This window comes from Camelus ferus, chromosome 16 (genome assembly GCF_009834535.1).
Source record: "Camelus ferus isolate YT-003-E chromosome 16, BCGSAC_Cfer_1.0, whole genome shotgun sequence".
Taxonomy (NCBI): Eukaryota; Metazoa; Chordata; class Mammalia; order Artiodactyla; family Camelidae; genus Camelus; species Camelus ferus.
In genome coordinates, this window is record NC_045711.1 from 32,935,910 (window position 1) to 32,962,832 (window position 26,923).

General features: G+C 57.5%; 2 protein-coding genes across 9 annotated transcripts in view; both read left to right on the forward strand.

Moving 5' to 3' along the window:
- Window positions 1-15,405, forward strand: part of SCN4A (sodium voltage-gated channel alpha subunit 4) — a 41,388-nt gene extending 25,983 nt beyond the window's left edge. The window contains exons 15-25 of one of the 2 annotated variants that reach the window (XM_006177405.3): window positions 3,188-3,676; window positions 5,533-5,665; window positions 6,484-6,638; window positions 7,179-7,352; window positions 7,471-7,593; window positions 8,899-9,177; window positions 9,456-9,509; window positions 9,723-9,860; window positions 10,360-10,464; window positions 11,101-11,371; window positions 12,198-13,423. In XM_006177405.3, the coding sequence (XP_006177467.2) occupies window positions 3,188-3,676; window positions 5,533-5,665; window positions 6,484-6,638; window positions 7,179-7,352; window positions 7,471-7,593; window positions 8,899-9,177; window positions 9,456-9,509; window positions 9,723-9,860; window positions 10,360-10,464; window positions 11,101-11,371; window positions 12,198-13,423 (3,147 nt within the window). Of the gene's footprint in view, window positions 1-3,187; window positions 3,677-5,532; window positions 5,666-6,483; window positions 6,639-7,178; window positions 7,353-7,470; window positions 7,594-8,898; window positions 9,178-9,455; window positions 9,510-9,722; window positions 9,861-10,359; window positions 10,465-11,100; window positions 11,372-12,197 lie in introns of both variants that reach the window. The other variant, XM_032457086.1, reaches the window with a different exon arrangement.
- A 3,630-nt stretch (window positions 15,406-19,035) lies between these two features.
- Window positions 19,036-26,923, forward strand: CD79B (CD79b molecule). 7 transcript variants are annotated; one of them, XM_032457087.1, is made up of 7 exons: window positions 19,036-19,167; window positions 19,272-19,383; window positions 20,027-20,080; window positions 21,064-21,384; window positions 21,625-21,743; window positions 21,994-22,035; window positions 22,151-22,751. In XM_032457087.1, the coding sequence occupies exons 2-7, from the start codon at window positions 19,311-19,313 to the stop codon at window positions 22,247-22,249; spliced, it is 708 nt and encodes a 235-aa protein (XP_032312978.1). In that variant the 5' UTR covers window positions 19,036-19,167; window positions 19,272-19,310; the 3' UTR covers window positions 22,250-22,751. The 7 variants fall into 7 exon arrangements, 6 of the variants coding, with proteins under 6 accessions (XP_032312978.1, XP_032312979.1, XP_032312982.1 ...); XR_004311683.1 differs by lacking the exon at window positions 19,036-19,167 and adding an exon at window positions 22,884-23,081 and having other exon boundaries at window positions 19,226-19,383; window positions 22,151-22,633; XM_032457088.1 differs by lacking the exons at window positions 19,036-19,167; window positions 22,151-22,751 and adding an exon at window positions 26,245-26,923 and having other exon boundaries at window positions 19,216-19,383.

Here is a 26,923-nt window from a genome sequence, read left to right on the forward strand (position 1 = left end):
ATCGCTGAGCTCCAGCTGGGGGCTGGGTTGGATGGGTGGCAGGGGTGTCACCTCGACTGAGAAGGGGACCATGGGATGGAGTCCTGAGCCCCCAGGGGCAGCTAGACAGCAGAACCCAGGCTGGCTGTTCCTGGGATGCGGGGCTGGGGGAGCAGGGAGAGAGAGGGAAGATGCCCCAGCAGAACTTTGGGGCAGGATTCGGAGTGGGGGTGGTGTGTGGCAGACTCTGAGTAGAAGTGTGTGAAGGCAAGTTTAAGGGCTTGGGGGTGACTCACAGGGCCTGCAGGGGGTTTCTGTCTGTGTGTGTGTAAACTCAAAAACATTTTAGGCCCCCACTTTGCTACTTGCTGACTAGGAAACCTTGGGCAAGTTACTTACTCTCTCTGGCCTCAGTTTTTCTCATCAGGAAAATGGGGATAATGATGGCGGTGATGTACTCCATTGGGTGGTCGTAACGATTACATAACAAATGTTTAAGTGCTTAGTGATGTGCTTGGCCCACGAGGCCAGGGGAGTCCAACATCACAGGCTTGTTGGGAGCAGTGGCAGTGTAGGTACCCGCCTCTATCTTCACACTCCTGCCCCAGTGTTGGGCTCCTGCCCTGTGCCAGTTCCAGCACAAGGGGCTTTACGTGTATTATCCCTAAGGCTCTCCGTAACCCTGTGAGGCAGGTAATGTTGGCTCCGTGCTCCCTGGAGGCACAACTAGTGTGAAACTGAGCCCGGACTAGAACAACCTGGGTCTGTGCAACTCCACTAACAACAGCATCAATAGTGGCAGCAGTGACACTCATCATAAGGCAGCATCAGCAACAGCACTGCTGACAGCTGACCTCTATTCATGTTTATTTCGCGTTCTGAGCACTTTCTGTGTTGATTTCTCAATGCTCACCACCCCCATCCCTGATGAGGGATGGACGTGCTGCTGTATGTCTCTGTTGTAGCTGAGGAAGCACAGGCTCAGGGAGGTCCATTGGTAGCCTGTGCAGGATTTGAACCCAAGCAATCTGCACTGCACTGAACTGCTCTGTGTGTCACCCACCCCTCCCCCAACCTCACACAGACATGCCACTGACACTGTTTTCCAGCCCAGCTCCGTGGCTCTCCCACTTTGCTCGAAGGGAGCGAAGCGGCTGAGGGAGGTGGCACTGTCAGCTCCTTGGGCACTGTCCCCACCCACCACCTTCCCAGGCCTCATGGAAGCAAGTGTCTGCCAGAGGGCACTGGGACACCTGCCAGGGAGTGTGGGGACCCAGGTCCCCTGCATCCATGACACTCCAGCACTTCCTTGGGGCTACAGTGAAGGAGAGGAAATGACCAGGTCATAGGTAACCCACCCTTCAGAGCCCCCCGGGGAAACATGAGGTCCACCCCCCTTCCCTCCAACCCCCCCCCCACGCCTTGCCTGAAGCAGCTATTTCTGTCCTGGGCAGGAGCCGTGTGCAAACCCTGCTGACCCAGAGAGCAGCTAATTCCCATCTCAGATGTGTTTCTGGCAACTGGACACCTCCCCCCAGAGAAGGAAAGAAAGATCAGTAAATGTTGGTGGGGGGCAAAGGCAGAAAAGCAGCTAGAAGGCGTGGAGATGGGAATGAATCCCCCCAGCACATCTTCCCAGAGAGAAAAGATATACATTACAGAATATACATAGTTTAAAGATATTATGCCAACATGATAGTTAAGACAATGACAAAAAGACCTTGGAGGACACTGGTGAAAAGCAGGTAGTGAGACAGGTGGAGAAGACAGTCAAAGGAGGCAGTCGCCCCTTGGTATCTTGGGAGATTGGTTCCAGGATGCCTGCAGATACCCAAATCAGAGGATATTCAAGTCCTATAGAAAACAGCAGTACAGTTGGCCTGATTCCTCACATCCACTCACACACCAGTCATGCCCCAGGCCCCCAGAGTAAGACCTGCCTCTGGCTGACAGGAGCCAGGACCCCCACCCTAGCCAGGCTGCACCTTCTTTCTCACTGCCCTGGAGTGTGGGCTGTGGAAGGCAGGGCCGCTGCACTGTGCAAACTCTGGGGTGGCCATTCACATTGTAGTCTAAATAAATGTTATCCTCTAAAGTTGTACAATGACTGGAAACCTGGATGCTAGTTCTGAATGTGCTGTGTGTCCTAGGGAAAGTCACTCCGCCTCTCTGGGACCCAGTTTCCTTATTAATAAAATGCTTAGCTGGCCTCGGAGTTCATTGCACTCCTCTCTGTACCTTGCAGAGTCTTCTGCTATTGCACACATAACAGTCAAAATGTTTTGAGTGCCTACTGTGTGCACCACTTGTATGACCTTTTAATCGTCACAACAACGTGAGGAGGTAGGCACAGAAATCATCCCAATTTTACAGATGAGGAAACTGAGGCACAGAGCAGTGATATGACTTGCCTCAGGACACATAGCTAGTAACCTGAGGTTCAAGGTCAAGCAGCATGGTTTCGAAGCTCAGGCACCCCAGTCTCTACTTCCATGCAAACCCACTGCATTGTGTTTGATCACATGTCTGTCTCTGGGCTGGGAGCAAACTGAGGCCATTTGCTCCTGCACACAGTGGGAAGGGCTCAGCAAATTTCTGTCTGATAGAAAATAAAGTTAGTGGGGTAGATCAGTAGCCTCTTAAGTCCCTTTCAGTGGGATATAAGAGTAAAGGACCAGGTAGAGCAGAGAACCCCAAAGGAAAAATAGGAGGTGAATAGCAGTAGGTCAGATGCCCCTTCCACAGCAACAGGGGACATATATCCGAGCACCAGGGAGCACAGGGTCTATTAAGAGTCCCACTTAGACGAGAGAAGAAGGCTCAAAAGATTCAGGTTCCCAATAAGTCCTGGAAGCTTGGACGCATGAGCCCTGTTTTTCATTCTGCTTCCCCTGGCAGTGGAGGTGGAGGACAGTCACAGAAATCATCCCTGTCACCCTGTGGGCCTCCCCAAACCCTGCCTTCATCTTGGTTGGCAGAGTCCTATCATGTACCCAAGCCCCAGTTCCCTCATCTGTAAAGTGGGCGTGATGGTAACACTCCTCACCTCCATGAGCAGTTGTAAGGATTCTGTTGGGTGACATCCTCATCGATGGCCAACACGTGGTAGGTCTGATCGGGAGGCTCATGGACCCTTGCAATGGCTGAAGGTGGCACCCTCAGGAGCCCAGAGGCTGAGCTCAGGATCCCCCCACCCCCTGCTCCCCAGGTCCTGAACCTCTTCTTGGCCCTGCTGCTCAGCTCCTTCAGCGCCGATAGCCTGGCGGCCTCGGACGAGGATGGCGAGATGAACAACCTGCAGATTGCCATCGCACGCATCACATGGGGCATCGGCTTCGCCAAAGCCTTCCTCATGGGGCTGCTGCATGGCAAGATCCTGAGCCCCAAGGACATCATGCTGAGCCTCGGGGGGATTGGGGAGGACGGCGAGGCCGGCGAGGCTGGGGAGAGTGCCCCCGAGGAAGAGAAGAAGGAGCCGCCGCCCGAGGAAGGTGACAAGGACCTCAAGAAGGACAATCACATCCTGAATCACGTGGGCCTGGTTGACGGCCCTCCCCCCAGCATCGAGCTAGACCACCTCAACTTCATCAACAACCCCTACCTGACCATCCACGTGCCCATCGCCTCCGAGGAGTCCGACCTGGAGATGCCCACGGAGGAGGAAACTGACACTTTCTCAGAGCCTGAGGATGGCAAGGTGAGCCCGTCGCAGGGCCTGGTTCGAGGGGTCAAGGGTCACAGACACGACTTCATATTTTTGTGTGACTTTGGGCAAGTCACCCATCCTCTCTAAGCCTGTTTCTCCATCTGTAAAATGGGGTAATGGTATCTACCTTGTGGCACTACTGTGAGCATTAGATGAGATGCTGTGTGCAAAGCACATAGTCAGTGCTCTGTGAATGGTGACTGTTAGGACTGTTACTAATACAATTATTCTGATCTGTCCTGCCTGTCCTAATACCCCAGGCCCCTCCCTTCACTCCTGCCCCACAACTCCGCCTGGGTCCCCTCTCACCACCAGGTGGCGCTCTTGGACAGGATGTTCTTACCTGTGGCACCTCAGCTCGAGGGCTGGAACTCGAGGCCTCTCTTAATCCTGCTCTGGGCTTGAAACCCCAGCCAAGTCCTTGCCGTTATCATCTACTTCTGTTTAGGGGCTGGTGCCAACCTCCAAGCATGGGCCAAAATGCCAGGTCTGGGCTGAGGACTCTGAGGAGAGGGGTCAAGGGCCCCCTGCCTTGGGTACAATCAGAACAGAGAGCTGGTGTGCAGCCTCAGCAGGAGCCCTGAGCCACCTAGGCCGCCTGTGCAGGGCACCTGCTGCTGGGCTGAGATGCCCCTCCTCTACGAGAGTGGGCATAGAACTGGCAGTCGCCTCCCAGAAGCTCAGGCTGAGGCTGGGCTTTGCCTGGACCTCTCAGGGGAGCTGACTCTGAGGCCCCTCGCCCACCCTCCAGCTCTGGCAGGGGACGGACTATCACATAAGCTAGGACAGGGTCCCCTGCCCACCCCCACCCTATGGCCCTGGGCCTAGCTGGGCACCAGAGCCTGAATAAACTTTGGCCTGAAAGCTCTTGACTCCTTATTCCCCCCAAATTCGTGGCATGCTGACTTACCAGGGGGCTGGGTGCCTGCCAAGCTATAAATACCCTGGGAAACGTGGCACCAACCTCGGTAAGAGGAGCAGAGGTGGAGGACGGCTGGAGAGCACCCAGGGCCAAGGCTCTGAGGACTCTGTGTGTATGGGGGGTGCAGCGAGCGTGGCTCCCAGGGACTCTGAGGGTTGCGGTGCACAGGCAACGAGCAGGGCAAGTGGCTCAGTGGGTGCCCGGCCTGACTTAACACCCGGTGCCTCTGTTTCCCTTTCTGTCAGCTGGGCACAGGGACCTCCCTAGTTTTCTGGTCACCATTCTGGGAGCTGCTCCCCAGCCTACCCTGTCCATCTTCCTTTTCAGGGGCCTCCCCCCACCACCTGAGCCACGAAGGGGCCCCCTGAGGAGTGGAAGCTGGGGCCAGGAGGCTGGCCTGGAATAGCACCAGGAGGAGGTGGGGGAGGCCTGGCCAAACTGGAGCCCCAGCCCCACCTCTGCCCGACCCCACTCCCATCAGGTGCTCTTGGCCTCAGGCTGGAACTTCTGCTATGGAAAAATTTCCATCCTTTCTGGATTCCTCAGCCAAACAGGCCCTGAGGATGGAAAGGCTCAGACCTTGGGGGCACCATCCTCCATTATCTGCAGGCTGTGGCAGCCCCAGCTCCATCCTGACCCGCTTCCCTCCCTAAGCCTCCTCCCTGTCCCACTCCAAACCTAAGGGCCATGAGAGCTGGACCACAGCTGCCTCAGTCACTGTGCTTCTTCTGCAAAGGGCCCAGTGCTGGCTCCATAATCCAGAATTGAGTGAATGAATGAATGGATGAATTGAGTGAATGAATGAATAGATGAATGAGTCTCCTCGTCCCCTCCTTCCCTTCTCCATTCTGCTCTCCCATCTTGACTTCCTCGGCCCCACCTGGTGGGAGGACCCAGGGGTCATGTGACCCTGTGGCCCCTGCAGAAGCCGCTGCAGCCCCTGGATGGGAACTCCTCCGTCTGCAGCACTGCCGACTACAAGCCCCCCGAGGAGGACCCCGAGGAGCAGGCCGAAGAGAACCCTGATGGGGAGCAGCCTGAGGAGTGCTTCACGGAGGGTGAGCCCACACGTGCATCCCTACTTGCCTCCCCGAGCGCAGCAGACGCCAAAAGGGACAGGTCAGGCTAGGGCCCAAGGCGGGAACAGCCCTAGCCCCAACTCATTGCCTCCTTGGGGACATCACAGGGACACGCACATCACAAAAGCAGACAGGGCCTCCTTCCCTTAATGCTACCCTGCCTTGCTGCACCCTAGGAGAATACAACCCCAGGAAGCAGTGTCAGAGCTGAGGATGCCTCTGAATCCCTGACCCCTGACCCCAAGTGTGTGCAGTGTCAGCCCTGTGGGCTGCTGTGCAGAACCCCTGTGAGCCCTGAGTGTGGCCAGCATGAAGCAGGTGCTGAGCAATGGCTGCTCTAAGACCATCATCCTCCTCCCCGGCTTCATCTTCCAGAGAGAGGCCTGCCCAGCCCTTCAGGAACATTTTACCCAGAGGGCCTGGATTGTGCAAAGTGAAGGCTACCTGGGCAAGGTGGGGAAGGGTGGGGACAGCTGATGGTTACCTGTGCTGGTGGCCTGCACCCCTGCGCTCTGGAACGTGTCTCTGCACGTCCATCCCGGGCAGCGGGTGACACATGGCTGGAGTGGGCTGTGGAGGGAGGGCCTGAGGCCCCCATGTGAGGGGTGGGGCTGGACTGCCCTACTTCTCACCCATTTCCAACTGGCAGCAGAGAACCCAGAGACAGGTGTTGGAAGAAGGGGCCCCTAGTCTGGGGGGTGGGCATCCTGGGCAGGTGTCAGGAACAGGCTGACTGTGCGTCCTAAGGCAGCCCCCAGGCCTGTGACGTGGTACCCCTGCTGCCTTCCCTCCCCAAGCCTGTGTGCAACGCTTTCCCTGCCTCTATGTGGACATCTCCCAGGGCCGAGGGAAGATGTGGTGGACCCTCCGCAGGGCCTGCTTCAAGATTGTCGAGCACAACTGGTTCGAAACCTTCATTGTCTTCATGATCCTGCTCAGCAGTGGAGCCTTGGTAGGCACCACCCCAGGGGACGGGCACGGGCAGGGGCCATGCCTGAAGCAGACCTCCTGGGGCTCCCTCCTTTCCATACCCTGGGAGGGATGCAGCCTGGACAGCCCCGAACCCACAGAATCCTAAAGAACTCACCAGTGGTTCCAGGATATGGTGTAGAATGTACTGATTTTTTTTTTGAGACAGATGGGCTCTGACTCTGCATGCATCCCCAGTTACCAGGTCCCGACCAGGCGGCAGGCGGGGAAGACCCCGCGACTGTGGGGTTGAGGGGCAGGATATGTCACTGTGACCCCCCCAGCAGACTATTGAGTGTTACTATGATTAGGCCTGGGAAAGAGGAGGCGAGGGGCTTCTTCGCACTGGGAAACTCACTGGCTCACCCCCTTGATGGGTGTGGGGAGTCTAGGGGATGCCACCAGCCTGGACCCCCCACAACCCAGGCCCAGTGCCAGACTCCTGGGAACCAGCAGCATCAGGCAGGGTGGCTGCTGCCCCAGCCTCCGGGCCCCGGTCACCCCGCCCCTCTGGTGCCCCCAGGCCTTCGAGGACATCTATATCGAGCAGCGGCGAGTCATCCGCACCATCCTGGAGTATGCAGACAAGGTCTTCACCTATGTCTTCATCTTGGAGATGCTGCTCAAGTGGGTGGCCTACGGCTTCAAGGTGTACTTTACCAACGCCTGGTGCTGGCTCGACTTCCTCATTGTGGATGTGAGTCCGCCCCACCCCTGGCCCCACCGCCCAATCTGGAGGCTGTCCTTTTGGCCAATGACCTAAGGCAGCCTGGTCAGGCCCTGCACTCCCTGACTACCCCACCCTCCCTTTACAGGTCTCTATCATCAGTCTGGTGGCCAACTGGCTGGGCTACTCGGAGCTGGGAGCCATCAAATCCCTGCGGACGCTGCGGGCCCTGCGTCCCCTGAGGGCACTGTCCAGATTCGAGGGCATGAGGGTGGGTGCTGAAGGGAATTCCAAGCAGGGCTAAGGACTAAGGGAGCAGCCACTGCAGGGCAAGGTGCAGGGGGCGTGTCTGTACTCCGGCCACCACCGGGGGAGGCATGGGCCCAGGGCTCTGCTGAAGGCCAGATTTGGAGACCCACAGGTATCCTCCCACACCAGGCCAAGTGCCCATTCCTGCCCTCAGCCCCTCTCCTTAGCTCATCTCTGCCACCACTGGGGGCAGTAGAGGCTGCAGCAGCTCCCAGGAGGGGCCTGAGGGCACCCAGGCCAGAGGAGAGGAAGGAAAGCAGGTCTGTGGGTTTATAGGTGTCCCTCCCCAGCCTCAGACTGGGGCCCCCAGGGCTCTGAGCCTGCCCACCCTTCCCTCAGGCCCTTGAGGGCGGAAGTGACAGGTAAATACAGGGTTGGGGCAAGACCAGTGGGACTTCCCCAGCCAAGGGAGCTCTGTTAGGAACAAGACCCACTCTGGAGGGACAGAGCTCCATGAAGAGCTGGTTGCAGGCCAGCAGGGCACTCAGCCTGGGGGCTCCCTCATGTTCATGTGAGAGGCCATCCAGTGCTGGGCCCTCCCATCCCCAGAGCCGGGGACCCACTGCCCCCAGCTGGGGGGAAATGACCTGGCCATGGCCACACAGCTGGTTGTTGCCCCAGCCAGGAATAGAGCTCCCCTGGGCATCACCAGGCCTGTGCCACCCACTTTGTCTGGAGGTCCTGAACCAGCTTCTCCTTGAAAACAGACAGTTCTCAGATTTAGCCCAGCCTGAAATAATGAGGTTGGCCTTGGTGGCCAGAGCTGGTGGGGCACAGGGCTCCGGTCCCAGGGGTCCTACAGCTTCAAAGACCCTACTGGCTTCTTTTCTGTGTCTGTGTCTCTACTCCTGTGAGCAGATAAGCAGGGGGCTGGGTCACGGGGACTGAGTTTCCTATGGGGGCCGAGGAAAGAGTGTTTGTCTCCTGCCTGGTGACCCGTGGCCGGGCTGCTTCCAGAGAAGCCCAGCCCACCACTCTGGGCTGATGGCTCCAGCCAAGCAGAGAGATCTCTTCAGCCACCAGGCCGGCAACCCTCTACCCTCCTCCTTGCTTACCTCCTCCCCTACCGCCATGTAAAGCCCAGCAGACTTCTCCCTCAGGCTTGGCTCAGATCGGGCCCCCTCTAGGAAGCCCTCCCTGAGTAGCAAGGTCCAAATCTGCCTGGTCCCTTGGTTAGTGTGGATGGGGAGCCCTCTCCCAGAGGAGACCGGGTATCCCCACCTGCCTGGGGGCAGTTCAGACACTGACCCCGATCCCCGGCCGCCAGGTGGTGGTGAACGCCCTCCTGGGAGCCATCCCCTCCATCATGAATGTGCTGCTTGTCTGCCTCATCTTCTGGCTCATCTTCAGCATCATGGGTGTCAACCTGTTTGCCGGCAAGTTCTACTACTGCATGAATACCACCACCTCCGAGAGGTTCGACATCTCCGAAGTCAACAACAAATCTGAGTGCGAGAGCCTGATGCACACAGGCCAGGTCCGCTGGCTCAACATCAAGGTCAACTATGACAACGTGGGTCTAGGCTACCTCTCCCTCCTGCAGGTGGTGAGTGTGACCTGCTGCCCCTGGTGGTGGTGGAGGTACCCCTGCATTCTCATTGTACCTGAGCCCACTGCCACTCCTCTTTAGGGGGCCACCCAACCTGCCTCCAGGGCTGTGGGACCCTGAGGTAGTGTTTAGACCTCTCTGGTCTCTGATGCCTGCCCAGTGGGGCTCGGAGCAGGCAGCCTCTGGCGAGGACCAGGCTGGGAAAGGGAGGGAAACTCATGGATGATGGAAGCCAGGACCTGCCCCTCTCCTCACACCCAACCACACTCTCTTAGGCCACCTTCAAGGGCTGGATGGACATCATGTATGCAGCCGTGGACTCCCGGGAGGTAAGTGGGGGGGGTGGAGTCTCTGCAATGTGGCTGGTGAGTGAGCCAGGGGAGAGGTTCCAAACCCATCGCCACCTCATACCACCTACTCAGGAGCCCCTGAGGGCCTGCAGACTAGGGGTGGATTGGCCCACTGTGAAACGGGGAGCAGGGAGCAGGCAGCATGTACCCTCAGCCCACCCAGCAATCCATCCCATCCTGTGGCCTCTGCAGCAGGGGGAGCAGCCGCAGTACGAGGTGAACATCTACATGTACCTCTATTTCGTCATCTTCATCATCTTCGGGTCCTTCTTCACCCTCAACCTCTTCATTGGTGTCATCATCGACAACTTCAACCAGCAGAAGAAGAAGATGAGTATCCGACCCTGGCCCCCTGCCTCCTCCCTCCCTTCGTCCACTCCTTCCTCCATGTGTTCACAAAAGCTGCCTCAGTACTCTGCTGTCACCGGTGGCCTGATTGAGGCAGCAAGCCTGGGTTCAGACATGGCCCTGAACCTCAGTTTCCTTATCTACAAAATGAGGTTCATGCCACCTAACTTGCTGGCCCCTTCCAGGGACCCAACAAGGTGCTGATGGAAGGTGGCCCAAAGCAGGCTGCGAGGCCCCTTCCCTCTGTCTGCCACCCACTCCCCTCTCCTCGTCTCCCCTCTCTGGACCCCTCAGCCCCCCTTCCTCTTCCTCTCTCCCCCCTCCCCTTGCCTGTCTCTGTCCCCTCCAGGTCCCCCTCCCCCTTCCCACCATTCCCCTCAGCTGGGGTGGGGGCTGCTTTAAGGGTGGTGCCTGAGGTAGGGAAGTCCTGGAAGCCAAGAAGGGGGACTTCCCCAAACTTACGGGCCCCATCCCACTATACTTTGGAGGGAAAGACATCTTCATGACGGAGGAACAGAAGAAATACTATAACGCCATGAAGAAGCTTGGCTCCAAGAAGCCCCAGAAGCCAATTCCCCGGCCCCAGGTACCAACCTTCCAGGCCCCTCCCACTGCAGCCTATATGAGGCTCCTGCTCAAGGGGGCCAAGGGGGCAAAATGCAGTCTGTGCTCTGCCCACTAGGCTGTGTCCCTGGCATGAGGCTGGGTCCACCTACAGGAAAGTTGGGTCCAGCTGCTGGGAGGGGTGCCTCTTTGTAACTGTACAGATACTTAATGCATACGCAGCAGCTGCCTGATAAACTCTGGCCATTGGTTTACTCCTTACTCAGACCTGCACAGCCCCCTAATGTCTACCTCCTCCACTGGTGGCCTCTGGGTCAAGGTCCCCTCCAAGAGGGAGGTGGAGGATGTCCACACAGCCCCCCCAGGGAGCAGTGACTTTGGGAGAAGGATGAGGTGTTGTTGGGGGACCTTGATGGGAGGAAAGGTCCCAGAGTGAGGAAGGATGCCCACAGAGCCCATGGAATGGCCTGTCTGGTGGGGCTCCCCTCCCTGCCCTGGCCAACTCCACCACCAGCCCTGACACCTTCTCTCTCTCCTTCTCCCTCCCCACCTCCCTCTCTCTCTGTCCTGCTGTCCTGTCCTGCTGGTCCCTGTCCTGCCCTGACTGCTGCTGCCCACACCCCCCACGTGCATCCCTGCACTCCCTTCCCTGCTGCAGAACAAGATCCAGGGCATGGTTTACGACCTTGTGACAAAGCAGGTATTCGACATCACGATCATGATCCTCATCTGCCTCAACATGGTCACCATGATGGTGGAGACGGACGACCAGAGCGAGCTCAAGGTGGATATCCTGTACAAAATCAACATGGTCTTCATCATCGTCTTCACGGGCGAGTGCGTGCTCAAGATGTTCGCCCTGCGCCAGTACTTCTTCACCATCGGTTGGAACATCTTTGACTTCGTGGTTGTCATCCTGTCCATTGTGGGTGAGCAGGGCCAGATGGGGCTGAGTCCTTCAGGAAGGCTCGGTGCTCCCATCCTCATGTCCACATCCCAGCTCGTGCACCTGGAGTGCTCACACACACACACACACAAGTGCGTGTGCACCTGGCGTCTATGCTTAATGCACAAAGGCATATATGGTGGGCTCCCAGGCAGCCTGTCACCTGTACACACATGAATACACCTCAAGAAACATTTACCTGACTAGTAGCTGCACACTCAGATGCCCATGTGCTTCGTGAAAAACGTAAGACGCTTCCAGTATCCATACACATAAGACAAGTGCGTGGATGCGTGTGTAATTATTATAGTAACTAGCTACCACCTATTGATCATTTATGACTTGACTGACGCTGTGCCATGCCCTTCATGGGTATTAGCTCGCTAGTTGTATATAACAATGCCCCAAGGCTGGTACAGTTGTCGCCTCCATTTTACAGATGAGGAAACTGAGTCCCAAGCCAGTTACGTGACATGCCTGCAGTCACATGCCCATAGGTGTCCTCTCACTGTTATCTATGGCCTCCGCAAGGAGCCAGGGAATGGGCCTTCCCCTCACAACACCCACTTTGGCACATCCTACCTCCATGCAGCCGTGTCAGGGCAAAGCTGGAGCCCTGGGCCCCACGACCTCTGGGAGAGCCTAATGGGTCAGGCCATTCGGGCTGTGCTCTGAGCGCTGGGCTTCTCCTGACCCTCCCCAGGGACGAGCGCACCTGGCCAGGGCCCCCTTGAGCCGTGCATGCTCCCCGCTCCCCAACCCAGCCTCCCATCCGGAGGGCAGCCGTCCTCACCACTTCCTCCCTGCAGGACTCGCGCTCTCCGACCTGATCCAGAAATACTTCGTGTCACCCACGCTGTTCCGTGTGATCCGCCTGGCGCGGATCGGGCGCGTCCTGAGGCTGATCCGTGGGGCCAAGGGCATCCGGACACTGCTCTTTGCCCTGATGATGTCGCTGCCCGCGCTCTTCAACATCGGCCTCCTCCTCTTCCTGGTCATGTTCATCTACTCCATCTTCGGCATGTCCAACTTTGCCTACGTCAAGAAGGAGTCCGGCATCGATGACATGTTTAACTTTGAGACCTTCGGCAACAGCATCATCTGCCTCTTCGAGATCACCACGTCAGCTGGCTGGGATGGACTCCTCAACCCCATCCTCAACAGCGGGCCCCCTGACTGTGACCCCACCCTGGAGAACCCAGGCACCAGCGTCAGGGGCGATTGCGGCAACCCCTCCATCGGCATCTGCTTCTTCTGCAGCTACATCATCATCTCCTTCCTCATCGTGGTCAACATGTACATCGCCATCATCCTGGAGAACTTCAACGTGGCCACTGAGGAGAGCAGCGAGCCTCTCGGGGAGGATGACTTCGAGATGTTCTATGAGACTTGGGAGAAGTTTGACCCTGACGCCACGCAGTTCATTGACTACAGCCGACTCTCCGACTTTGTGGACACCCTGCAGGAGCCGCTGAGGATTGCCAAGCCCAACAAGATCAAGCTCATCACGATGGACCTGCCCATGGTGCCAGGGGACAAGATCCACTGCCTGGACATCCTCTTCGCCCTGACCAAAGAGGTCCTGGGCGACTCTGGGGAGATGGATGCCCTCAAGGAGACCATGGAGGAGAAGTTCATGGCGGCCAACCCCTCCAAGGTCTCCTACGAGCCCATCACCACCACCCTCAAGAGGAAGCAAGAGGAAGTGTGCGCCATCAAGATCCAGAGGGCCTACCGCCGGCACCTGCTCCAGCGCTCCGTCAAACAGGCGTCCTACATGTACCGCCACAGCCAGGACGGCAGCAGCGATGGGGCCCCCGAGAAGGAGGGGCTGATTGCCAACACCATGAGCAAGATGTATGGCCGTGAGAACGGGAACAGCAGTGTGCAGAGCAAGGGGGAGGAGAGGGGCTCCACTGGGGACTCCGGACCTGCCATGGGGCTCATGCCCATCAGCCCCTCAGACGCTGCCCTCCCTCCCTCCCCGCCCCTGGGGCAGACGGTGCGCCCAGGGGTCAAAGAGTCTCTTGTCTAGCAGGCGACGGTGAGGAGCCTGGCACAGCCCCAGAGCTCCCCGGTGGTGCCTGCCCGCTGAGGGAGTTAGGGCTTTGAGTCTGGGACTGACCCAGCTCCCTGTCGGGGACAGGATTTGGCCATGCTGGGGCTGTCACCCAGGCCGTGGATAATGGGAATTGTACCTGAAGGCTCCACTCTGGGCCTGAGGCCTCTGCCTCCATGATTTTACCTTCAAATTGTTCTCACCTCCTCGTGGGCCCTGCTGCCCTCCTCATGGCCCTGGGGGAGGTCAGAACATCCGGATCTCTGTCCCCTACTTGGGGAGGAGCTGGCCTGTGATGGAAGGATTGGCTGCCCTCCTACCACCAGAGTCTTAAGGGCTACTGACCTCTCCCCAGGAAGTGGCTCAGGTCCCCCAGCCCATCCCGGACAAAGTCGTCTTAACCTCAGTGAGAGCAGACACCTGACCTCAGGGCCTGCCAGCCCTCCCCTGACTCTGGGATGCGGCTCTGCTCTGCCAGCTCAGGAATTCCCTGAAAGAGGGAAACATCACTGGTCCAGAAATGGCTCCACAAACCTGATGGGCCGCTGGATCCTGACACATCGTGCTGGGTTGAGGCCCCTGAAACCCTTTCCTGATTTGTCCATTTTCCAGGTCCCGGCTCCCCTGGCTGGCTGCTGGGGGAAGGGCAAAAGGGAGGAGTCCACTTGGGAACTGTCTTTTCCTAGGAAGCACGGATGGGCGGTGCAGCTTGGGTCCTGCCAGTGTTATTGCTGCACTGGGGGCTTTCTTGGCCTGAGCCCCCAGAGCTGGGGTGGGGCCAGGGGCCCTGGTGCTCAGGAAGATGATCCCCGTCCCCTCCGTTCCTCCCTCCCCGTCAGCACCACTGAGGGTCCTGGCAGCCTCACCAGCCCTAGAGGTCTCCTCCTCATCCCCCCCACCCCCCTCTCATCCTCCTTCCTCATCCTTCTCCCCTCCTCAAAATGATCCAAAGAAAGTTCTAGTTGAGCCCATGTTAGAGATTTCAGAACGGGGCAGGCACCACTCACCTGGCTCAGACCCAACCTTCCAGCTTCCTGCTGCCTGGAAAGCCAGGCGGCACTTCTGCCCCGGGGATGGCAGTGCCAGGCCTTGGCCGCCTCCTGAGAACAGACGAGGCCCAGCTCGGAGGAGGGGATGAGACCCCGGCTCAGGGGTCACTGGATATACTCACCTGTGTGTGCGCCTGTGTGTCTGCTTCATGCTGTGTGTCTACCCGCGTGTGTGTGTGTGTGTGTGTGTGTACCACTGTGTCTCATGGAGCCTGTGTATGCATGTGTGTAAGGGTACATTTGTGTATCTGTGTGGCAGTGTGCCCCGTAGTTTCTGACTGGTGTGTGTCTATGTGTGTGTGTTTTCTGTGCAGGCCTGTCCATGTCCATGTGTGTGTGTGCCTGTAAGTGTGAACACTTGTGGTAAGGTTTGCACGTTGAGTCCCCTGTTGCCCTTAGTTCCTCTTCTTTTTCTTCTTGTTTCTTGTGAACAGTTTGATTAAAACTCAGGAAGCAGCAAAACCTCCAAAACAACATGTGCGTGTGTCTGTGTGCGCACTGGCCGGAGCCCTCCCCTCTGCCCTGCTCACGGCCTCCTCGCCGGCCCTCCATGCTTCCCTGGAGGAGCCCCCACCCCTTCTGTCTCCTCTTGGCTCTTCCTTCAGAAGGTTCATCCTGGAGGGCTCAGCCGCCTCCCTGACCCACACCCAGCCCGCTGCCGCTCCCTCCTCCTCATGCTCCAGACTTGCGTGGCCCAAAGAGCCTCAGCCTCTGTCGGTCGGGATACCATCCATCGGCCCGGTACAGATTGCAGACCCAGTGTCACTGAGCAGGGTCCAGGCCTCCCCCTGCCTGCGGCCTCCTCCCCTGCAGACCCACACCCATTGGCGCCCTGTCCGGGTGGGAACAGGCCAGCGGACAGGCCCCTTTGTACAGTTCTTACAATAAACCTCCCCCTGGTGCCTCTAACACGTGGGCTTCTTCCTCTGTGCCTCTGTGAGCAGACATCGCCGGAAGTTGAGGACAGCCAGAAGGGCTGAAGGGACCTGGAGCCAAGTTGGGGAGAAGTGGGGAGCTGCGAGGGGTTGGGGAGTTGGGAGAAGGAGGGCCCCAGATCCCTTCTCTGGCTGTCTCCTGCCCCCCTCCAAAAGGAGGCTAGGGCTCCAGCCAAGAGGCTGGGGTCCAAGTGCCACCTTCCCCTAACCGTCAGCGCCATACGCCCTCTCCCCACCCATGACAGCACCCAGGAAATAGGTGTTGGGACCTGAACCCCAGCCCCTCCTCTCTGGAAGCCCCTTTCACTTCTCTGGCCCCAACCCCAAGGCCCTAAGGTGCCTGTGGGCACATGACGGGCCCCTCCCTCTCCTCGGAGATACAGTCCCCCCAGGATGCTGCCTCTGACCCCTGACCCCAGAGAACCCCAGGACCCCATGGATTTATGACAAAGAGTAATATAATGTAGTGAGCTCAGTCCACAATCCTCGTGGGTAAAATAGAATTTTAGGTATAATTTTGTTGTCTACACCTTGATTTCTGATAGCCAGCGCTGTATTCCTCCAAACTAGTAAATACTTAGTCCCTTTCAGGATTTCTGTGTCCCCTTTTCCTGGGTCCTGAGGTTACCTAGCACCCCTGGGGGCTGGGGAAGTGCACCCACAGGCCACCCCCAACGTCCCTTAGCCATGTCCCTCAGCCATGTCCTTGAGGCCCCTTTCCATCCTGCAGTTCTCTTTGCCTGTGGGCGAGAGGGGTCCAGACCCCTGCAGGGTTCTCTGTGCCTTCAGCCAGGATGCTAACTCTCCTCCCTGGGGTGGGGAGGCCCCTTCTCCACACCTCTCCTGGGCCCTCTCTGGCCCCAAGGATGGGAGAACTTGAGGGTGCCCCGGCCCACCCTTCCCCTGAGCCTTGAATGGTAGAAGAGAAAAGGCAAAATCCTGGGTGGAAAACCTGGATAACATGGGCCACTATTTCAGAATTAGACCCCACACCCAGTTATCAGCGCTCCTCACAGCCCCGAGTGTAGACTGTGCTTCCAAGTACCTCACCAAGCCCTTCAGGTGCACGGTTCCTTTCAAGGCTCACAACGACCCTGTGAAGAAGATATTATTACGATTATTTCTATTTTACCCAAAAGAGGAAACTTGGTCTCTGAGAGGTTGAGACTGGGTGTTGCTTAACTGGGTTGCTATTGGCACAGGAGGCAGGGAAATGCTGCTTTGTGAGATGCCATCCTTCCCACTGCAGGGCCTTCAATGTCCCTGGCCCAGGAAGGCCAGTGATGCCCATTGGGGATTTGACCTTGGCAATGGCCCTCACGTGTTTCCAAATGCTCTCGGGGTGGTGCAGGACCACCCTTCGTTGAGAACCACCAGGTAACTTGGCGGGGCTTTCTGGCTGGTATCCTGCAGGGTCAGGATTCAAACCTGCATCCTTCTGAGCCTGCAGGCCTCTGGTACCAACAAGCCGAGCAGGGTCAGTAAGAGAGGGCTGGGGGAGGGCAGAGGACAGAGCCCTTCTTTCCAGACTAGAGTTCTGCCCTCCCCAACCCTTCCCAGTGTTGCCGGGGGTCCCTGCCCTCTTGTTTCCCCAAGCCCCCAGGCTCCTTGTCCCCTCTCCCTACACTCCCATCTCGTATTTTGATGCTGCCTTCCTGGAAAGGTGGGGTGGGAGCTGCCAGATGTCTGGACATACAGCCCAGGGCAGCCAGGGACAGAGGCGTGAGTGGGCTTACGAGGCCTCCTGTTCCAGGAAAGAAAAGGCGTCATGAGCCCCAGACAGAGCTCAATACTGTTGTCACTGGGGAGGGAACAGCATGGCCCCAATTGTGACAAATAACCCTGCAGATGGTGGGGCCCTCACTGTCCCCACCCCCTCTTGAAAACAGATCCCTGCCTGGCATGAATGGGAATGAAGTCCAAAGGACACATCTGCATCCCTGCCCACGGGGGATGCGGGTAGCTTCATGTTTGGAGGATGCCAACTACTCTCCCCAACCACCATGCCCCCTACAGTCACCCTGGGCCCCAGGACCAGATCCTGAGCACGCCCCGCACCACACAGCCCGGGCAGCACACCCATGTGAGGAGGTACAGGCACACATACACATGCGTGTCCCCTGCCTTCCCCAGTCATCCTCCCCACTTTGGGGACACCAGCCCCAAAGCTAACCAAGGCCTCCATCACCAGGAGCTACTTTGCTAAAGGAAGAAACCTCTGGATTTTTCCCTATTCCTTTGGGGGGGGGTCTCCAGCTACCCCCACCAGCCCCAGGGGCCTGTGATCCCCAAGCTGACCTCAGGTGATGTTTATATTCCTGGGCTGTTTGTTCTGTGAACTGAACATCTGACACCTTTTCAGAGAAATGTTTTTCTTCATCTGAAACATCTGGAAACAGCAGGAACGTCTGGGACTGCCGGGAACAAGCTGTTCCTTGGATGAAAACTTAACCCTCCCGTCCCCACTTTGCATAGCTCCAGTCCTGGCTTGTGCTTCCCCGGGGGTGGCCCCCACTGTGCCAGGTGGGGCCTATGCCCAGGACCTAGAGGGCAGCTCCCAGACCTCTGCCTTCCTCACAACTGACCCTGGCATGGGAGGCAGGTCCACGTCTCCCTGAACCAAACAGAACTGCCAGCAGCACAGGCCATTTGAAAACTGGAGGGTGGTGAGGAGAATGAGATGTAGGCAGAGGACACACAGGATTGAGCGTCTTCCCTCCCCTCCTGGGGATTGGAAGAAGAGAGAGTGAGGGGCCGAGAGAATAAAGAGGCTGCCATAAAACATAAAACTCAAAAGTGGGCTCTGCTGTGGGGCTGAGGGGTACAAGCCTTCTGCAGGTGGCTGTGCAGGTTGTGTATTGCAAAAGGGCACCTCCCTCCTTGCCCCCAAGGGGCCAGGGCTGTGTCTGATCCAGGGGCAGGGGCCCAATGTTGAGCTTCGACAAGCTCCTGGACACTATGGTCCCATCCATCATTCTGCTGTTGGGTGAGATAAAGCCAGAGAGCCTTTTTGCTGCAGAACCTGAAGGCTCCCCTACACTAGCATCCTGTCCTCCACCCAAGACCCCTAGAGCCGTGAATAGCAACACTTCAGTTCCCTGGGAGTCCCCGATTGCTGAGTGGTGGGTTTTCCCTAAGCCGTCTACACCTAAGTCTACCCCTCTTTGGCAGCTCCTAGCAAAGGAGGGGGAACTGTCACCAGGGCCTGGACCAAATCTTCTCCCAAGTGGCAGCCACTCTCAGCCTGTTCTTGTGCAAGAACTTCTGTGGCTCCCTTTCCTCCAAAGGGTCAAATCTCTGTCAACCCCCAACACAGCCACCTGCACTTCAGCCAAAAGGCTGTGTGCTGGGCCCCTCTGGGTGCCTGGCCTGGGCCCATAGCTAGCCCCCAGCCCTCCTGCACCATCTTTCCTTGGTACCCCTCTTCTCGCAGGGTGCAAGTGGGTCCAGGGCAGGGGGGCTGCTCACATTCAACCACAGGACCCATGTGTATTCAGCTGAGTGCCTGTGAATCCAGACTGGGAAGGAGGCTGGCCGGCCCTAAGGCATGACCATGGGGATGGGTGGGGACACAGGGACGGAAGCACAGAGCTCCCTTGGAAGACTCGGAGTTTCCCGCCTCCCAGGGGCGTCCACCTCGGACCCCGGCTGTAGTGCCCAAGCAGGGGTGACCTTTGAGCCTTAGCAGCACAGCTGACAAGACAGCCGGCCCTCCCCCAGGGTCCCCGGAGAGCTGGTGCCTCCCCTGGGTCCCTATTTGCATGGCAGGAAGGGGCCTGGTGGGGAGGAGGCGGGGAGGAGACAGACTGCAGCCGGAGCAGTTACACGTTTTCCCCCCAGGAGCCTCCGTTGTCACCGGCTTGGGGTAGGGGACAGAGCATGACCATGGCAGGGCCGGCGCTGTCTCCAGGGCTCAGCAACTGTCTGGTGCTGCTGCTGCTGCTGTTTTCAGGTACAGCCCCGCCGAGACAGGCCTGCTAGCTGGGCTGCTTCCCGCTGGTTCTGTCTCCTGCTCTCTCCAGCCTCCTCCTTCTGTCTCTCACACTTTCTGCCTCCTGTCTCCCTCCGACAGCCCTGGGGACCAGGTCTGTGGGTCTCAGCCATGCTGACGGGCTCAGGGGTCTGTGGCCCCAAGGCCTCTCCCGCCTGGAGCGGGTCAGGCTGAGCTGGGTGTGAGGGATTGGCGGCTCTGACAGCATAAGGGCTAGGCCTGGGAGGAAGAAGGGAGAAGAGTGTGGTTCACCCCCAGCCCTCGAGGGCACCGCACGGGGGAGACAGTGGAGAGGCTGCCCCCAACCAGATCCTGGGGCAAGCATGTCCCAGAAATGGTGCCCTGGTCTGGAAGACAGTAGAGCCTTCCAGCTGCAACTTCCTTCCTGGCTCAAACTGGCGCCTGCTCAAGGTCAAAGACAGAAACGGGGCTGGGAAGTGGGTCTTCTGGTGACCCCAGCCCACTCCAGAGCAGGGGTATGGAGGGCTGAGGGGTCTTGAAGCTGATGTCCGGGCAGGAGGAAGTGGGTCCGGGAATGAGAGGGCGAGCAGGGGTGGGGCAGCCAACTCTGAGTGACTGGCCCCGCCCATTTCCTCCCATCCAGCAGGTGAGACGGTGTTGGTGTCAGACAGAAAGGACCTGTACCGGGATCCCGAAGGTCAGCACCTCCCCCTGCCCCTTCTGGGGACAAGTATGTCTGTGTCCAATGCCAGTCACTGTCCTATGGGCTGTCCCACAGCTGCCCCTTGTGTCCCTGTCCCCCCTGGGTCTCCCACCCAGGACTCCCATCCCCAGGCCTCCTTAGGGGCTGTCTCCCTCTGTAAGACCTGGCTCCAAGGTCCCTCCAACCTCCACTCCTCCAGTTGTCATCCTCATTAAACATAATTTCTCCAGTCCCAGCCACGAGGGGCTGGGCTAACCCCAGGATTGGAGGGAGAGCCAGAGGGAATCTTGCTGAGGACTCAAGCCCAGTCTGTCTGGCTGGGGAGTTGGGCTCAGCCCCAGCAGTGGCCCTTAGGGGCCCTGTAAGGCCGCAAGGGCTCAGGGGTTCCTAGGGGACCGCTGCCTGGGAATGAGGCAGGAGGGAGGTTCTTGGAGCAGGTGGGTGGGGAGAGCACGGCAAGCTGAGAAAGAAGGTTTAGGAATAAAAAGAGGAATGAGTCTATGCAGGAAGGAAGAGGGAGATGATAGAGGAGAGATAGGCTGGGGGGTGGGGTGTCCTCAATTGCCAGGCTGAGGATTTGTGGGGTGACCCTGAGGATTTCAGACTAGCGCAGGCAGCCTAGGGCAAGGAGAGATGAGGGCACCAGGCCAGGGGGGAAGCTGTCCTACGGGCCTGCATCGGGCTGCTGTAATGGGCATAGAGGGGAATCGGAAGGTTCCAGACCCCTTCTAAAGGAAAATCAAATAGGGAGAGTAGGCAGTCAGGAAGAGGCAGGTCTGGTGGTTTGGCCTGTGGCCTCTCATGTGGCTCGGCTCCCCTACACCTCTGCCTCATGACTGTCCCACACCCTGAGAAGCAAGGACAGACAAGGGGGCACTGAGCCAGGGTTAAGTGCTGCCCAGGGTGGGGGCCCACTGTCGGGCTGGCCATCAGGACGTTAAGAAGTGGGATTTTGATCCTAGCCTTGGTGCCCACAGGAAGCACTTGTTCCCACATCCTTCAGTACCCACGTTTCATGGCCAAGAAACGGGGCTCCACGGTGGAAATCAAGTGCTACGTGGAGTACCCGGAGAACTCGGACATTGTGACCTGGTTCCGGAAGCAGGAGACGGACCCAGAGCCCAAGTTACTTCCTTATGAAGAGGGCCGCATCTCCCATAGCCATAATGGCTCCACATTCACCCTCGTCATCCAGGGCATCCAGTTTCAGGACAACGGCATCTACTTCTGCACGAAGAAATGCCGGAAGGAGCCCTCGAGGACAGAGCATGGATGTGGCACGGAGCTTCGGGTCATGGGTGTGTGCAGGGCCTGCCTTCAAGCCAGGGAGGAGAACAAGGGTGCACATGGAGCCATCCGTACCCAACCCCACCCCACCCCACCCCCAGCCCAGCCCATCCTGCTGCCAGTAGGAGGCAACACTGTGGGAGTGGCCATGGCCCTCGAGCATCCAGGAGAGCCCCTGAGAAGCAAGTCCTGAGAGGTGTGGCCCCAAAGAGGGCCCCCAGCCTCACTGTCCCCGCCCTGCTTTTCCCCAGGGTTCAGCACCTTGGCACAAATGAATCGGCGGAACATGCTGAAAGATACCATAATCATGATCCAGACCCTGCTCATCATCCTCTTTATCATTGTGCCCATCTTCCTGCTGCTGGACAAGGTGACCGTGGGAGCGGGGGAAGCGGCTGCAGGGCAGATCAGACATGGGCAGGGTCTCTGTTTCCCCAGCCCCAGAGCCCGTCCATTGGCTCACCTGTCCAATCACGCCTTCATTCATCAGCTGTTCTTGCACCTCACCCCTGACCCCTGACCCCTGACCCTAGGCCAGTCTCTCTGGCCCTATCCCAGCCTGGCCCAGCGGTAGATGGGTGGGGAAAGATAACACTGCTCTCCATCCCTCTCCCCACCAGGATGACAGCAAGGCCGGGATGGAGGAAGATCACACCTATGAGGTAAGGAGCAGGGTGGACCCTGTAGCTCTGAGGGCAGTGGGGGGTGGTCAGAGGCACCATCTGTTGCTATGGTCAGTGAGTGGCCAAGGCCTGAGCTCCCTTCCATTGTCTCCAGGGCCTGGACATTGACCAGACAGCCACTTACGAGGACATAGTGACTCTGCGGACAGGGGAGGTGAAGTGGTCGGTGGGTGAGCACCCAGGCCAGGAGTGAGGGGCCGCCCTTCCACGCCCTGGGCTCAGCCCGCTGGGCCCTCGCTGACTGCTTCAGAGCCGCCCAGCTCCCAGCCCACCCTCTTTTCCCTGGATTCCCCCCGTCAGCCTCCAAACTGGCCCACCAGATTCACCTGCCCCACCAGCCCCTGGTCCCCAGCTCTTGCCAAAGAGACTGGGTTGGAAGGGCCACAGGGCCGTGATTTGGAGCAGGGAGTTCTCTGGGGATAGACTGGACCCAGCCCTCTGGGGGTGCTATGCTGGGATCCATTCCTGTTCAGGACGGGGAAGGCAGAGACTTGTTTGGAACCTGCAAATGGACTCAGATGAGACCGGCTTCCTGTAGAGCCTGGGAAGGGCCATGGCCCACCCACCATGGCTGCAGGTGGGCCGCTGAGAGCTTCATCCCTTTCCCATTCTCTCCCACCCTCTCCCGCCCCGGGGGGCTCCTGGCCTTGAGCCCACTCTCCCACAGAATAAACAGTGTGTTTTGAGAAACCACACACAGGCTTGTGACATCTATGGGGACGGGGTGGATGACAGTATCTGTTTGGGCACAAATGTCTGGGTGCCTGCGGGCCCATGGGGTGTGAGAAAGGCCCTCTCCTGGGCTTACTCGCTGCTTCTCTCTGAAGGCCCAGCTGGGACCCGTGGTCATGGGCTTTCTTCCCCTGCTGGGCCCCCAGCAATGGGGAAGGGCTGACGGGACTGGCCCTTCTCCTCGGCCGGATGCCATCAACCTGTGTCAGCTTCAGCTGGTGATGAGCAGCACCTGCGTCCTGGGCTGCAGGGCGAGTCTCAGCCCTGGAGGAGACTGCCCTCCCCCAGCCACCCCAATCCTATTGTCCTTCAAGGCGCTCCACCTGCAGGAAGCACTCCCAAAGCTCCCCAGTCCCTGCCCAGTCCCCGCTGGGACGCCAGCCTCTGCAGCTCTGGGTAGGTACTGCCCCGTACTCCCCGTGCAGACCTTGTTCTCCAGTTAAACTAGAAGCTCCCTGTGGGTAGGGTTTCCCCTGCCTCTGCCACACCCTACTGTCCCCACCAAGCCTGGGCTTTTTTTTTTTTTTAAGTTTGACCCAGAGCTGTCAGAGAGAGATTCCTAAAGTGAAAGGCTTTGTGTGGTGAAGTCTGGGGGGCTTTAGTCAGGTGACTAAAGGTTATTCCCAGCATCACATCAGATGCCCCCTAGGTCCCCCAAGGTCCCCACAAAAGGGACTCTATGGGCCTACAAATCAGGGCCCCAGCCTGCCAGCTGTGGGGGTGACTGGGCGCAGCTCACAGCTGGGAGCCGAAATGCAATTAAGCTCCATGTACAGAGCCAGGCTGAGCTCCATCTCTTGTCGACCTTGGAGGGACTCCAGAACACCTCTTTGCCATTTACGCTCTGGATTCGGGTGGGAGAAATCCCTGCCCTCAAGGAGCTGCCAGTTTAGCTGGAGACCCAAGGCCAGACCAGTGAGCGCAGCACCTGTTTTGACCAGCTCCTCCTTGGAATTTGGTGGAGGGGGCAGGTGGCCCAGGCCCCCATGCCTGGGGTTTCAAGTCAGTCTCTGAGGCAAACAGCGCCCACTCAGAGCCAGGCTGGGCCAAGGGGGCCAGGCCTGCTCCCTCCCTGGTCTCTGGGCTGCCAGAGGAAACTGGCTTGTTTTGGCATCTGCCTCCACTGAGCTGGAGCCCTTCCTCTCCTGCTGCTTTGCATAGTGGCGCTAATTCTGTCCTCGACCTCCACCAGGGACCCTGGGCAGCCGGCTGGGGGTGGGAGGGAGTCATCACTTCTCCCCCCAGCAGGGTCTCCCCCTGCTTGAGACTGGGGAGGCCTTGGCTCTTTTTGAAAGACAACTTAGTACCTTTGAATAAGTCACTTTCCCTAATGCATCGAAGTCCTATTGGCAGAGAATCACTTGAGCAAAGAGGCCTGCCTCGTCCACCAGACACCCCCAAAAGGCACTGCCTTCATGGTTTGATGGGGAAGCACCCCCACCCCAGTCTGTTCTGTTTTAGAGGCTCACACTCTGGGTGTCCCCCACATCTGTCCGCTGGGTCCCTGGCCCCCAGAACTGACTTAGGCCATGGAAACAAAGCTGGACGAGGCCGGTGGGGACGAGGAACATCAGATCTCAGTTGCTTTATCTACAAAATTGTAATCATAAAACTTGTCCCAAATTGAACCAGAGGCTGGCTTCTAAAAAAAATTATCCTACTGTAAAATGGACTTGGTTTTCTTGCGTGTACAGCTCAGTGAATTAAAGCACGTGTTCAGATTTGTATAACCACCACCACAACCAAGATGCAGAACATAAGCCAAAATCTTTTACTGGGCCCCCCAAACACTTATGTATTGAACATCCTTTAACTGCCAATAAGATTTCACTGAGCACCTCCACATTCCTTTATATGATCCTGCTTAAGCCCCAGCATAACCCTGGAAGGGGGGGTCACACCATCCCCACTTTACAAATGAGGAAATCAAGGCCCAGGGAGATTATTACAATAATTGACCGGAAGTCACATACAGACCTTCTGACTCCAAACTCAGCATCCTTTCCACTACATCACAGCTGCCTCCCTCCTTCCTTGAGCTAGAGGAGAAAGAGTCTGTAGGGAATCTGGGACAGCTTTGCCATGTCCAAAGGTTCCCCTCGGTCACAAGTCCCAAAGCCCTGAAGGCCCCACTCCTTCCTAATAGGTCAAGACATCACGCCACTGGGCCATCCTTTCAGGAGTCCAGCTCTGGGCCACTCCTCAGCCCTCTTCCTCCCAGAATGCAGCCCCAAGGCCCCTTGGTGGGCACATAGCCGGCTGCCCACTGGGGGAATCCAGCCCAGTCCCTCGGGGCCCTGGTGTCAGCACAGGCTGGTTCCTCCTCCGTTCTAGCTTGACTTCCGGCCCCCTCGCTGCAGGTGTTGCTAGGCCGGGGTGCTCTGACCCGAGTGAGGGTTTGGCTGTTTTTCCAGCAGAATCGGAGCTGAGAGAAAGACTAAACAAAACTCGGAAAGCTGCCCCTGTTTTGGTATCCTGGCAGGAAGCATAGGACCCTCAGCTGGTGTCCAGCCTGGCCGGGTCTCCTGAGGAGGGCCTCAAAGCCCATCCAGAACACGGGGCTTGGGATTCCTGTCCGTGTGTACTCCGCTCCCTGGAGGCCACCTTAGCACCTGGATTCAGAGCCTACACCCGTGAAATTCCTGGATTGGTCTCTGCTCTCCACGCTGCACCTGGTTACAATGCCCTGGGGACCAGCCACTGACTCAGGTGCAAACAAAAACAAAACCCAACAAACCTGCCACCTGGGACACCTCAGTTGCCCTTTCCCACCCAAAAGCCTTTACTCGGAAACTTAGGTGACTCTACAAATCAACAATCCTTAAATCCTGAATTCACAGTGTAGTTTGTTAAAACACATTTAGACAGAGCCTAATGCACTTTTCAGATTTTAAAAAAAAAAAGATATTGTCCCCTCGGACCTAAGACCACTTTCTCACATGGCAGGAGTGGGTGGGCCAGACACCTCTTGAGGTCCTGTTTGGGGCTCTGGTTCTGCAGGATGTGGGTCTGTGTGAACACCGTGTGTCCTCGCAATCAGTATGTGCACGCTGCCCTGTCTAAATTTTACATTTGAACTTATCCAGGTATGGACTGCTGTGCATTGCAAGATCCTGTACTTTTATTACCATTTTTTAAAACCCATTATGTTAAAGTCACTGTACGGTGAGGCGAACACCTGGACACAGCGTGCGCTGCCTTGCCGTCTCCGGCTGGGTGGCTATTTGAGTTCTTTCCTTGGCACTGTCCTTTCATCCATTCAATCCACTCCACACATGCTCATTGAGTTCCTGGGCCTGAGATGGTGCCAGCTGCCAGATCCCCCCATTCCCAGGGCTGTGCTCTCACCGCTATATCTTAGCTGTTGCCTTCAGGGTAGTTTTCACAATGTGAAATTTTTGTACATATTTTACCATTAGGCATTTATTTGTTTGCTGTTGTCTCTCTTTCCCGTAGACTGTAAACTCTAGCAGAGAAAAGATCGTGTCCTGTGTTCCTCTGGATATACTCATCTGCCTGGGATGAGGTCTGGAATGTGAAAGGCACAATGACTACTTGTTGAATCAGTCAATTTGTAAAGAAGAGAATGAGTGAATGAATGAAGAGATAAAAGGCATGAATCCAGCCTCAAAGAGCTTCCATTCTTGTAAGGGGAATAAGACGTTTACAAACAACCACAGAATAAGGTAAAAGGAGGCAGAGGTTATTTCCAGCTGACAGCACCAATCAGGAAAGCACCCCAGACTTCCCATGGCTGCTGAACACACCCCGGTACTTATTATTTCTTTTTCAATGGGTCTGTGTCCCTAGGGAATAATCCCCAAAGTGGAAATTGCTTCGTAGGTCCCATTGTGTAGATTGTTTTGCACTTCTAAATTGTTCAGAGATCCTCACCCAGTGTAAACAACATCCCCATCAACCCACAGGAGTGCCCATCCCCATCCTCCCCCTAGCCCCAGAGCCCTCCAAGGCCCTTCCTCCATGCTTGAACCCTCTGGCAAACTCAAGGGTCCGAAGAGATAAAGGAAGTGAAAATGTGATGTACACTGAAACGTGCAACACAAATGTGGAGGATGATATGATTTGCTTCATTAAATCGGGCTACAACGGGGTGTTTTTTTCTGCCACTTTTCTC

Excerpts from the sequence above, each read along its gene's own strand:
- CD79B (XM_032457087.1), top strand. The coding sequence starts at position 19,311 with ATGACCATGGCAGGGCCGGCGCTGTCTCCAGGGCTCAGCAACTGTCTG. Across the intron at positions 20,081-21,063 it reads CCTGTACCGGGATCCCGAAG|GAAGCACTTGTTCCCACATC; the intron begins GTCAGCACCTCC and ends TGGTGCCCACAG. Across the intron at positions 22,036-22,150 it reads AGGAAGATCACACCTATGAG|GGCCTGGACATTGACCAGAC; the intron begins GTAAGGAGCAGG and ends CATTGTCTCCAG.